General features: G+C 42.1%; 1 protein-coding gene across 1 annotated transcript; it reads left to right on the top strand.

Annotated features, from left to right (window-relative positions):
• The first annotated feature begins 313 nt into the window (after positions 1 to 313).
• LOC112219135 (carbohydrate sulfotransferase 1-like) lies at positions 314 to 13,916 on the top strand. Its single transcript, XM_024380344.2, has 3 exons — positions 314 to 473; positions 4,826 to 5,000; positions 11,623 to 13,916. Exons 1-3 carry the CDS (start codon positions 471 to 473, stop codon positions 12,765 to 12,767), a joined length of 1,323 nt encoding a protein of 440 aa, XP_024236112.1. The 5' UTR covers positions 314 to 470; the 3' UTR covers positions 12,768 to 13,916.
• Positions 13,917 to 14,125: the final 209 nt, after the last annotated feature.

Here is a 14,125-nt window from a genome sequence, read left to right as displayed (position 1 = left end):
ACCTGTCAGGAAACCTATGGCTTTGATCCCACAATCAATGTGAAACCTAAAACATTTGTTCCTACAACTTCAAAGGAAACAAATGTGCTATCTGGGCAGGTTGTTTTGGTTACCATATGAATATGTTTGCCCAAATCTAGTATAGTTTTACAGTTATTCTAAAATGTGTGATGATTCAAAGCCTATTATAAGCCTATTATATAAGACATCGAAAGAAACCAACTATTGAGTCAGCTATGGGCTGAAAATGACACGGGGGAGGCTTACTGCTTTGCTTCTTCAAGCGTTCTCTGCTGCTCAATCCCTTCGCGCGTTTCCACAACCAGGCGCTGCTTGCTCTCTCAGTTTCCACTGCTCATTCCACTCCGCTACTGGACAAACCGTCGAGAACACGAAAATGCTTACGGAGCTCCTCTAAAAGGGTGCCACCAATGAATTTGACTTTACCGAGCTGATTTGGCAGAGTTTATATGGTAAGATGCATTTATTTATTTATTGCTGTTTTGTATTTAGTATTGGTTCATACGGCAACATTTGTGTGGCTGTGAACTAGTATATTATCTACACTGTTATTATTATCAGATATAGTAACTGGCAGTGATGAATTACGACGGACTTGAACTCACGTTTAGGCTTACCTGGACGGCACAGGTTACCGAACCGTGCAACATATAGGCTACGGTTATGTTGGAGGATGTTGGCGCTGCACCATCGATAGTTTGCATTATTGTGTGATTTCTTATCTTATATCCTAGAGAACATGTCATTGACTGTGCATTTTTCTTGGCACCCAGGTACACGACGCCTTCCACCCTGTTGCTCTGAGTTGATGGAGGAGACATATATAAAGTTTTATTTTAATACCATTTAGATATCACTATTTTGTTTAATATGCACCTATGTGTTCAATATTTTATTAACACTTGCCATTTTTTTTTTTTACATGAGATGATTATAAACTTTCATGAGCACCCCAACACCACCACCACCAAATGTTAGATATTTCCTTTGTAGCTTATCTATTGTCTGTCTAACTACTTGATGTTGCTCTATGGGGTGTATATAGCCTGTGTGATAAGGTTGCATGAGGCATTTATGTCCTGTTTAATAATCATGTCTATGCATTCAGTGTAAAGACAGGTGCTGTAAGTCAAAATGTACAAGATAAGATCCACAATTGACCTTTCCACATCTCAAAGTGCCAGTTTGCATTTCCCTTTTCTGTGAGGCACAGGGAAGCATGTAGGACTAGATTCATCTTCTGTCATATCACCGGGGTTAGTCTGTAGCCTCAGGTCAGTAGAGCTTCTCTCTCTGTGAGAGTGCACCCTTCTCTCTCAGCTGCTCTGCCTGTGGCGGTTGCATGTCAGCTACTGTATGTGACTTGCCCCCCTGGCAGAGGAGAGAGTTGTGAGAGATTCTGGCAAGCAAGATCCACTCAGGGGGGCCCTAACCATTTTTATAAAATGGTGTATTTATACTTTTAGCTGTCAGCATTGTCCATTGTCACTTCTTTCACCTGCTTCCCTAAAGCCCCTCTATCTATCTATCTATCTATCTATCTATCTATCTATCTATCTATCTATCTATCTATCTATCTATCTATCTATCTATCTATCTATCTATCTATCTATCTATCTATCTATCTATCTATCTATCTATCTATCTATCTATCTATCTATCTATCTATCTATCTATCTATCTATCTATCTATCTATCTATCTATCTATCTATCTATCTATCTATCTATCTATCAAATTTATTTATAAAGCCCTTTTTACATTAGCAGTTGTCACAAAGTGCCTATACAGATACCCAGCCTTAAACCCCAAAGAGCAAACAATGCAAATGTAGAAGCACGGTGGCGAGGAAAAACTTCATAGAAACGCAGGAACCTAAGAAAAAACCTAGAGAGAAACCAGGCCCAAAGGTTGGCCAGTCCTCTTCGGGCTGTGGCAGATGGAGATTATAAGAGTACATGGCCATTAAGGCCACATCAAAGATGTTCAAACATTCATAGATGACAAGCAAGGTCAAATAATAATTACAGTGGTGATAGAGGGTTCAACAGGTCAGCACCTCAGGAGTAAAAGTCAGTTGGCTTTTCATAGCCGAGCAGAGAGAGAGAGAGAGAGAGAGAGAGAGAGAGGTCTGGGTAGCACCTCCGGTGAACAGGTCAGGTTTCCATAGCCACAGGCAGAACAGCAGAAACTGGAGCAGCAGCACGACCAGGTGGACTGGGGACGGGGACAGCCAGGAGTCGTCAGGCCAAGTAGTCCTAAGGCATGGTCTTAGGGCTCAGGTTCTCTGGGAGGGGAGAGGGAGAGCATACCTAATACAGGAAACCAGAAAAATAACATTTTGTTATTACAGCTTGAATTCAAAATGGATTAAATATACTTTTTTTCTCACCCATCTACACACAATACCCCATAGTGAAAAAGTTCAAATATGTTTTTAGAAATGTTGGCACATTTATAGTAAATGAAGAACAGAAATATCTAATTTACTTAAGTGTTCACACCCATGAGTCAATGTTAGAATCCCCTTTGGCAGCGATTACAGCTGTGAGTCATTTTGGGTAAGTCTAAGAGCTTTGCACACCTGGATTGCACAATATTTGCACATTATTCTTTTTTTTAATTCTGCAAGCTCTGTCAATTTGGTTGTTGATCATTGCTAGACAGCCATTTTCAAGTCTTGAAATAGATTTTCAAGCCGGTTTAAGCTAAAACTTTAACTACGCCACTCAGGAATAGGGCTGTTGCGGTGACCGTGTTACCGGCGGTCACGAGTCATGAAGGCAGTCAAATTCCACGTGACCGTTTAGTCATGTAGTTAGGCTTCTCCAAGCTCTGATGCTGCTGATGGTCATTAGTAGCCTACCAAACTTGCTAACTGCTTGGTACTCAGCACTCTATTGTCCCTCCAATCACTCTGACACCAATACAAATGTATATCGACAATCTAATCAATCACTTCATGAGAGCCCATTTCAATAGGCTATGCAATTGCATGAGAAAACAGAGTGAAAGCCTCTATTAAAAAGGAAACCATCAGCTTTCTATAGGCTAGGCCTACTATATTTATTTCTCAACTCTCCTAATATTAAGTACATTACTACTTTACAGCAGGAGTATAGCCTACCTGGCTGGCATGAAAATGAACCACGGGGAAAAGTGTCTTCCATTCGCTATTTTTCTGCTGCCCCTGTTACGAGACAGGTGCATGATAATGGTTCATTCTAAATGAAAAAAATGTTCACACATTATTTAGTATATGTAAAGACAATATTAAATCAAGAATAGTCTGATTGGTGACAATATTAGCCTATCACTTGTGAATGATTTGTTATCACTTGTGAATGATGCCTACATAAGAAACAATGCCTTTTTTTCCCGACTTTTTCAATCATCATAAGAAACAACACCTCATGTAGCCTAGCCCATAGGCGTATATGTTTTAATAAGGTTTGTATCACAACTAAAGTGGCCAAATAACTTCTTAAAGTTAAGCACATTAATCCGCTTTACATTGGGGTGTAGAGCCTAACTGGCATACATAAGCAGTGTGTGAGTTTCAAGTTTGAGGAAGATCATTTTCACCATAAAAATGCACCTTTATAATAAAAGCATTACATGCATAATCACATTTGTGGTCACTTTTGATAATGGTGTTTTCCCACTAATGGATCATTCACGCTTATTAAAGCCAACTGCCATGTGCGCATTGCTGTGCTTATAATATGAAGAAATAGCCTAATAGTTTATCATTTTAAGCTAAACGTTTTCATTTGTTGCATCAGCCTCATTGCGTGGTTGTATTAATTTGGGATCTATCGCATCTCACAACTGTCCCAGACCATGTTTGGAATATTTATTTATTGCACAGAATAGAATAGGTCAAGTCTTCACTTGTAGCCTGTGAGAAAGACCCGATCACGTGATGGAGAACTGTGTAAGTGAGATGAGGTGCTTCAAAGCGAGCAGCATTTAGGGTGAAGGGCTGCAAATGACCTGGATTTTTTTTAGGGTGTATCATGGTCACACAAAGGGGATGCCGCAGGGAAATTCTAGGCATTATCAAGTGCTTCTAAAATTGTGAATGAGAGACTGACGAAGTGTGTACCACCTGTGCAAAAAAACTAAGCAGAGCTCATGCTTTTCAAGCAACTTTAAAAAAAAATCATCATTATTGTTGCATCATGCAGCCTTACAATGTATTAAAAATCAAAACATATAGCTCAACATTTGTAGAACTAAAGTTACATGAATAACTCTAAATTGAGCATATAGGAGTACCTATTTCTTTGTTAACCGCTCAACACAGAATAGCCGCATGTGTGCACTTTTTTATTTATTTTTATTTTACCGTTATTTAACTAGACAAGTCAGTTAAGAACAAATTCTTATTTTCAATGACAGTCTAGGAACAGTGGGTTAACTGCCTGTTCAGGGGCAGAACGACAGATTTGTACTTTGTCAGCTCAGGGGTTTGAACTTGCAACCTTCCGGTTACTAGTCCAACACTCTAACCACTAGGCTTACCCAGGTAGCCGGATAGTAGAGCATTGCAATAGTTGAATCTGTGACAAAGGCATGGATACATTTTCTCCATACATTTTTTACATAAAGTTTCGGATTTTTGCATCGTTACGAAGAAGGAAAAAAGCTGCTCGTAAAAAAAAAATATTCTTTCCTGCTCTGGTCAGAATGTCTGCAGAAAGTTAAAATCCCAGAGGACTACTCTTCTGCATCGCTCTTGTTCTCCCTGAGGACAGTGTGTGAGGAGTGTCACCTCTCTGTGTTTCCCCTGGTGGTTGCAGCGTGAAGGATGTAAGGCCGGAGGAGGACGCAGGATGGAGTGCTCCTGGAAGACAGTGCTGCTGCTGGTGTGTGCCTCTCTGGGGGTCCAGTACACAGCCATCCGCACCCTAAGAGACTCCCTGTCCGGGCCCTGCCACGGTGGCGTCTACCACTGTCAAAACCGACAGCCCAAAGGTAAGAGAAAGCTCAAGCATGAAACCACTAATGCACAACAACAAGCACAATTGGCTGTACTCTACATGACTTATGGAGCACACATTCCAGTGTATCTACTTTGTGTGTCTACTGAGAAGTCTTACATTGCCAGAGCCCACAGCCCAAAGGTAGGGTCAAAACTCTGCCAAGAATGTCCCCACTAACTCAGAAAAACAAGCACAAAGTGGCTATGCTAGTATATGGCTTAGGGAGCACACATTCTGCTGTATGTTCTAGCCTACTTTGCGTGTGTCTACCACTGCCAGAGCCAGCTGCCCAACGGTATAGGCATATCTCTGCCAAGCATGTAACCACTAATACAGAACAAACGCAAAGTGGCTGGACTGTATATATGGCTTAGGGAGCACACATGGGAGAATGCATTATACTGTATGTACTTAGTGTGTATCTACCGCTGTGAGAGCCAACAGCCCAGAGTTAAGGCTCTATTTGCAAAGCACATAACAAGACTGAGCAACAAACAGAGGTAGCTATACATTCGACTGTATGTATTTTGTTCTTTAATTAAAGTAGAATTTTCATTGAGGCTGTGTTCTAGTCTTGCTCAGTAACTGGTAGGGTTTAAACTGATGCCTCTATTATGTAGCTAGACTAGTGGAGGCTCCTCCTCAGAGGAGGAAATTCCTCCACAGTGAATTTAATTTAAGAAAATATATTTTATATAGATAAAACTACACAAAATATATTCACATTCCACCAAATAATTAATTAAAACACACTGTTTTGCAATGAAGGTCTACAGGAGCCTCAACAACTTTGTAGGGTAGCACCATGGTGTAGTCAGAGGACAGCTAGCTAGCTTCCGTCCTCCTCTGTGTACATTGACTTCAATACAAAACCTAGGAGGATCATGGTTCTCACCCCCTTCCATAGACTTACACAGTAATTATGACAACTTCCAGAGGACATCCTCCAACCTATCAGAGCTCTTGCAGCATGAACTGACATGTTGTCCCCTGAATAAATGGATCAGAGAATGAATCTAGTACTGAAAGAATAAGCTACAGCTAGCTCAGCAGTTGTCACGACTTCTACCGAAGGTAACTCCTCTCCCTGTTCGGGTGGCGCTCGGCGTCGCCAGTTTACTAGCCGCCACCGATCCCTTTTTCCTTTTCTGGTTGTTTTGTCTGTGTTCCTTTTCACACCTAGTTTCAATTGCGTTTATTTCTGTGTGTATATAGGGCATCTGTTGCCTGCCTTAATTCGTGCAGGATTAAGCTTGTGTGTATTTGCGTTCGATGATCTATGATGTTTATTGTTTTCGCTATTACCTACGTGTAGTTAAGTTTCGGAACTGAGTTTGTTCCTCCGTGCGTTTGGCACGAGTTTCTGTATTGTCTTCACTATTTAGGCACCTGTATGTAGTGTCGGAATTGTGGTTGTTCCTCCATGTATTGGCACGAGTTTCTGTTCCTTCGAGAGCATAGTTTTGGATTTTCATCTGTGCCAATTTTGTATTGGTGGACTATGTATATATAAAAATATATATACAGTGGGGCAAAAAAGTATTTAGTCAGCCACCAATTGTGCAAGTTCTCCCACTTAAAAAGATGAGAGTCCTGTAATTTTCATCATAGGTACACTTCAACTATGACAGACAAAATGAGGGAAAAAAATCCAGAAAATCACATTGTAGGATTTTTAATGAATTTATTTGCAAACTATGGTGGAAAATAAGTATTTGGTCACCTACAAACAAGCAAGATTTCTGGCTCTCACAGACATGTAACTTCTTCTTTAAGAGGCTCCTCTGTCCTCCACTCATTACCTGTATTAATGGCACCTGTTTGAACTTGTTATCAGTATAAAAGACACCTGTCCACAACCTCAAACAGTCACACTCCAAACTCCACTATGGCCAAGACCAAAGAGCTGTCAAAGGACACCAGAAACAAAATTGTAGACCTGCACCAGGCTGGGAAGACTGAATCTGCAATAGGTAAGCAGCTTGGTTTGAAGAAATCAACTGTGGGAGCAATTATTAGGAAATGGAAGACATACAAGACCACTGATAATCTCCCTCGATCTGAGGCTCCACGCAAGATCTCACCCCGTGGGGTCAAAATGATCACAAGAACGGTGAGCAAAGATCCCAGAACCACACGGGGGGACCTAGTGAATGACCTGCAGAGAGCTGGGACCAAAGTAACAAAGCCTACCATCAGTAACACACAACTCCGCCAGGGACTCAAATCCTGCAGTGCCAGACGTGTCCCCCTGCTTAAGCCAGTACATGTCCAGGTCCGTCTGAACATTTGGGTGATCCAGAAGATTGGGAGAATGTCATATGGTCAGATGAAACCTAAAATATAACTTTTTGGTAAAAACTCAACTCGTCGTGTTTGGAGGACAAAGAATGCTGAGTTGCATCCAAAGAACACCATGCCTACTGTGAAGCATGGGGGTGGAAACATCATGCTTTGGGGCTGTTTTTCTGCAAAGGGACCAGGACGACTGATCCGTGTAAAGGAAAGAATGAATGGGGCCATGTATCGTGAGATTTTGAGTGAAAACCTCCTTCCATCAGCAAGGGCATTGAAGATGAAACATGGCTGGGTCTTTCAGCATGACAATGATCCCAAACACACCGCCCGGGCAACGAAGGAGTGGCTTCATAAGAAGCATTTCAAGGTCCTGGAGTGGCCTAGCCAGTCTCCAGATCTGAACCCCATAGAACATCTTTGGAGGGAGTTGCTGGGCAACAGCCCCAAAACATCACTGCTCTAGATGAGATCTGCATGGAGGAATGGGCCAAAATACCAATAACAGTGTGTGAAAACCTTGTGAAGACTTACAGAAAACGTTTTACCTCTGTCATTGCCAACAAAGGGTATATAACAAAGTATTGAGATAAACTTTTGTTATTGACCAAATACTTATTTTCCACCATAATTTGCAAATAATTCATTAAAAATTCTACAATGTGATTTTCTGGATTTTTTTTCTCATTTTGTCTGTCATAGTTGAAGTGTACCGATGATGAAAATTACAGGCCTCTCTCATCTTTTTAAGTGGGAGAACTTGCACAATTGGTGGCTGACTAAATACTTTTTTGCCCCACTGTATATATTAAACACGCTTCTCAGAAATCCCTGCTCTCCTGCGCCTGACTCCTACACCTCTCACCGAGATGCACCTTATCACCTTATTAAAATGTGGTGAGTAGTTGACTCAAAGAGAGAGAAAGACAATAGTTGAACAGTTTTGAACAAATTAATTAATTCAAAATGGAGGAGCAAGAGATTTTTTTACTTTCACTTATTTAGGTAGCAAATGCAGCTAGCTACTGTAGTTTAGCCTACTCAAACAGAGGAATGCTATGTTAGCTAGCTGGCTATGGCTATCCATCACTGGAACTCTTCCAAGTCAAGGTAAGCTTTTGGTTTTTACTCATTTATTGCCACCGGGTCCCACCGGTGTAACTACTAAACGGCTTACTGACTGTATACTGCACTACACGATTGTAGCGGGTTTACTAACGTGATAATTCTATTAACTATGTTGACTATGATGTTACTCCTGATCAGCTAGGTACAGGCAAGAGTGTGTAACTTGGTATTGAATGTGTCACTGTCTGTCCATGTGTCACTGTCTGTCACCTAAAATATTTCTCCTCTCGACCTGTGTGCCACTACATTGTAAACTTTCATTCATAGGCTAGGTTGTAGCAAACTCATTCATGATGGGTATAGGGAAAATTGTAGTATCATGTAGTAGCCTAAGCCTATCAATGTTACATTGAACTGGGTGAATGGAATGTGAATGACAATCATCCAATATGCTGTAATAGAAATAAGGCCATGCTCATAAAAACAAAATCGTCCTCATCTTAAACGGCACTGATTAGACATAGTAGAAATAACTTGTACATGTGTCACGCCCTGACCATAGTAAGCTGTTTATTCTTTGTGTTGGTTGGGGCGTGATAGTGACTTGGGTGGGTCTTCTAGGTGAATTTGTATGTCTATGGTGGCCTGATATGGTTCCCAATCAGAGGCAGCTTATCGTTGTCTATGATTGGGGATAATATTTAGGTAGCCATTTTCCCCATTGTTAGTTGTGGGATCTTGTCTACGGATAGTTGCCTGTGTGCACCAGTAGCTTCATATGTATGTGGAACTCTACTCACGCTGCGCCTTGGTCTACTCATTACGACGAGCGTGACAACATGACTCAACTGATGGCCAGCAGTCACTTTAAATGCGACCAGTAGAGGGCATAAAAATACATTTTATTTTACAATTGCTTGATAATATACAGTGGGGAGAACAAGTATTTGATACACTGCCGATTTTGCAGGTTTTCCTACTTACAAAGCATGTAGAGGTCTGTAATTTTTATCATAGGTACACTTAAACTGTGAGAGACAAAATCTAAAACAAAAATCCAGAAAATCACATTGTATGATTTTTAAGTAATTCATTTGCATTTTATTGCATGACATAAATATTTGATACATCAGAAAAGCAGAACTTAATATTTGGTACAGAAACCTTTGTTTGCAATTACAGAGATCATACAGTTCCTGTAGTTCTTTACCAGGTTTGCACACGCTGCAGCAGGGATTTTGGCCCACTCCTCCATACAGACCTTCTCCAGATCCTTCAGATTTCGGGGCTGTCGCTGGGCAATACGGACTTTCAGCTCCCTCCAAATATTTTCTATTGGGTTCAGGTCTGGAGACTGGCTAGGCCACTCCAGGACCTTGAGATGCTAGTTACGGAGCCACTCCTTAGTTGCACTGGCTGTGTGTTTCGGGTCGTTGTCATGCTGGAAGACCCAGCCACGACCCATCTTCAATGCTCTTACTGAGGGAAGGAGGTTGTTGGCCAAGATCTCGCGATACATGGCTCCATCCATCCTCCCCTCAATACGGTGCAGACATCCTGTCCCCTTTGCAGAAAAGCATCCCCAAAGAATGATGTTTCCACCTCCATGCTTCACGGTTGGGATGGTGTTCTTGGGGTTGTACTCATCCTTCTTCCTCCAAACACAGCGAGTGGAGTTTAGACCAAAAAGCTCTATTTTTGTCTCATCACACCACATGACCTCCCACTCCTCTGGATCATCCAGATGGTCATTGGCAAACTTCAGACGGGCCTGGAGATGTGCTGGCTTGAGCAGGGGGACCTTGCGTGCGCTGCAGGATTTTAATCCATGACGGCGTAGTGTGTTACTAATGGTTTTCTTTGAGACTGTGGTCCCAGCTCTCTTCAGGTCATGGACCACCTCCTGCCGTGTAGTTCTGGGCTGATCCCTCACCTTGCTCATGATCATTGATGCCCCACGAGGTGAGATCTTGCATGGAGCCCCAGACCGAGGGTGATTGACCGTCATCTTGAACTTCTTCCATTTTCTAATAATTGCGCCAACAGTTGTGTCTTTTATACTGATAACAAGTTCAAATAGATGCCATTAATACAGGTAACAAGTGGAGGACAGAGGAGCCTAGGACAGAAGATACAGGTCTGTGAGAGCCAGAAATCTTGCTTGTTTGTAGGTGACCAAATACTTATTTTCCACCATAATTTGCAAATAAATTCATAAAAAATCCTACAATGTGATTTTCTGGATTTTTTCTTCTCATTTTGTCTGTCATAGTTGAAGTGTACCTATGATGAAAATTACAGGCCTCTCTCATCTTTTTAAGTGGGAGAACTTGCACAATTGGTGGCTGACTAAATACTTTTTTGCCCCACTGTACATTCAGGGTTCACAAGTTTAATTTTGGGAATTTTTGCCCACATAAAACCCTTGTGGTATTTATACAGGAAGAATGTTTGCTTGCGTGGGGTCATTAATCACTGACTCTCGAGGAGCAGAGGGAGAGCGCAAATAGTAAGCTAATCCTTACCCAAGGGAATTCCCCTTTTCATGGAGGAGAGGATGAGAGAGATGTAATATCTGTGATTCATTTTTATTCATTTGACAATTATCCTCCAGTTTATCCTCATTAATCAGTTTTCGCGGGGTGGCTGTATACGCCTTTTGTCAAGCTCGTCTCCAGATAAAAGTAACGACCCCTTTGCAATCAACTCCTCATCAGCAGTAATTACACGTTAGCAATCCGCTCTATATTTAGAGAGGAGACATTTCACCAGTCCTTGGGTAGACATCGGCAGACAAGCATCTTACTCATGCATGTTTAGCCTACTTTCTGAATTATTTAAGCAAATTGGCTGGATAGAGTCTTCAGTTGGTTTTCCTTAGTCCTCTGTTATGATGATGATACTGGATTCTATTTTACTTTTATAAGCTTCTTTCATTCCAAGTGTCCATGTGCCAAGAGCTTAGGACTGGTTGCAGAACATCTTTGTCTGAAATTGTATGAAAGTCAACCAATTAATATTAACAGTTGTATTTATAAAGTAGTAAAATAAAGAACAATCATGAAGTTGCCCTCTAAATAAGTCAACTAAGACCCATACGGTTGTATATAGACTTTTTAAATACTTAATCAACTGTATCATATTCTAGAAGCATGCAGCTATTGTAGTTATTGCAACTATCACAGTACAATAGGCTACTATGTGTATTACATGGGTACAGATATACTCTCCTTGTCCCCTTGTCCTTCTAGACTCCAGGTGGAGAGCTATGTGTGAGGACAACACATTGCCCATGGAAACATCAGCCATGGTCTCCCGGCGCCACATCCTCCTGTTCGCCACCACCCGCAGCGGCTCCTCCTTCACTGGTCAGCTCTTCAACCAGCATCCGGCCATCTTCTACGCGTTCGAGCCCCTCTACCACGTCCAGCAGGCCTTCACCAACTCCAGCGGCAGACTGCGTCGGGCCCTGGACCGCCGGTCCCTGCTGGGGGCCTACCGGGACCTCCTCCTCAACCTCTACACCTGTGACCTACGCTTCCTGGAGAACTACATCCGTCCTGAGCCCCAGGACCACGTCACTGGGTCTTTCTTCCGCCGGAGCTCCAGCCGAGCTCTCTGCTCCCCCCCTGTGTGCCCCGAGGGTGGTGAAGGGGCCTCGGCCTCTGGGAGTCAGCCTGATGAGACCTGGTGCCCCAAGAAGTGCGGGGCGCTGAACCTCACCCTGGCCTCCATCGCGTGTCTTTCACGGGGCCACGTGGCCATCAAGACGGTGCGTGTCCCTGAGGTGGGGGACCTGCGCACCTTGACTGAGGATCCGCGGCTAGACCTAAGGATCGTTCACCTGGTGCGCGACCCCAGAGCCATCCTGGCCTCGCGCATGATGGCATTCTCTGAGCAGTTTCGTGCCTGGAAGATCTGGAATGCTACAGGTAGGCAGCCGCACTACGTAGACCTAGCTCAGATCACCAGCACCTGCAGGGACATGGCAGACTCAGCAGAGACAATGCTGCAGAGGCCGGCGTGGCTGCGTGGACGCTACCTCTTGGTGCGCTACGAGGACCTGGCCCTCAACCCCAAGGAGAAGGCTCAGGAGATCTACAGGTTTGTGGGGTTGGAGATGGATGAAAGCGTGCACTCGTGGATCGCACATAACACCAACAACAGCACGCCTCCTACATCCGAGTGGAACTATAAGTATTCCACCACCAGAGACTCCAAAGCCACAGCAGAGAGCTGGAGACTGAGACTAGCGTTTGATATAGTGAGGACTTTGCAGACTCTGTGCAATGATACACTCTCTCTTCTAGGCTACAGGGTGGTCCACTCTGTGGCTGATCTGAGAAACATGTCTAATAGTCTGGTGGAGCCCAGGCCTTTTCAGACTCTCGTATAAATGTGACCATGCAGGTAGTTGGATATAATGCTACAAGAGCTCCATAGTGTAACTGATATGTTGTCTGTGTCTTCACTCAAACACAGGCAATCCAATTTTGATCTTTTTCCACTAATTGGTCTTTTGACCAATCAGATCAGCTCTTTTGCCTATAATTGGGCAAACAATCAGAACTGCCTGTGTAAATGCAGCCAATGATACAAAGTTTTATTTCACAGAAATGTTTTATGACTATGATTATGACAATGACTCTGTCTGTGTGTGTCTGCATAAAATATCTCCAAGCATGTTTTGTTTATGCCAAGCAATTTAAGATATTTCCCCCCAAAAGTGTTGGGAATTTAAATGCATTTCATTTACAGTTTGCATGTGGTTTGAAAATTACACTCCATAAACCGACAGAACTCAACTGCCAGTCCAGTATGTTACCTGCCAGTATCGAGGAGAATCTAAGGTTTTTGAGTTGTCTTGTATAAAGCTTCTTAGTGTACGTGTTTATGTGCTGCTCCATTCATATTCTCTTTCACAGCAATGACATGTATACTTCAGGTCAGATTTATACTTTACCTTAGAATGTTATGTTTTTAATCCTGGAAATAATATTGTTTCTATGTTCTTTTTCCTGGAAATTCAATGTGTCTATGTCCAACACTTTGTATTCATGTTTTATTTCCTAGAATAACAATTGCTGACGTTGCACTGATGCCAGCGCTTAGTACAGTAATTCTAGCCTCAAGTCACTCTAATGGTGTTATGTTTTCTAAGAATGGCTCGATGCAGGTCATCCATTTATGCTCACCTTAAAGGGATGGAGGGGATTTTTGTGAAATGAAAATTATAGTGCTTGCCTGACAAAGCATCTTCGAAAATGCTCTGAATGATGCCTGGAAATGGCTTAAAATGTCACAGGTAACCACACCATGAAGATCAGAGCCTGTGTCCTACTTTGTATTGCAACCTGATTTCAAATGTACACTTCAGACAGAGGCCTTTGGTTGGTACACTGTATATACTATAATATATGTGTTATTAAAAGAAAAGGTGTCAGTGCTTTGTCTTAAGTCTGTAACTGTCAACTGTAAATCAGGTTTGTCAAAATATCATAAAGCTCTGTTTTATAAATTAAATTTTTTCTGAATAAATCGATTTAACAACATAACAAACAAATTCTGTTTATTTGATTAAGTTAGGCTAATTGTGCTGAAGTCAGTCAAATGACAATCCTTCATAATCAAAATGAAAACCTACAGACAAGGACATTGTGGTTAGAATAATTTATGTAACTGAGCCTGGTGCTAATTCAACATCTATCATTTTATTTCCACTCCAATCGAATTTGGATTGCCTTCAAACCAAAC

The sequence above is a fragment of the Oncorhynchus tshawytscha genome, linkage group LG19 (genome assembly GCF_018296145.1).
Source record: "Oncorhynchus tshawytscha isolate Ot180627B linkage group LG19, Otsh_v2.0, whole genome shotgun sequence".
In the NCBI taxonomy this organism is placed as follows: domain Eukaryota; kingdom Metazoa; phylum Chordata; class Actinopteri; order Salmoniformes; family Salmonidae; genus Oncorhynchus; species Oncorhynchus tshawytscha.
This window is presented reverse-complemented; position numbering and strand designations above follow the sequence as displayed.

Coding starts and splice junctions, on each gene's coding strand:
- LOC112219135 (XM_024380344.2), top strand. Junction 5,001..11,622: donor TCAAAACCGACAGCCCAAAG/GTAAGAGAAAGC, acceptor TTGTCCTTCTAG/ACTCCAGGTGGAGAGCTATG.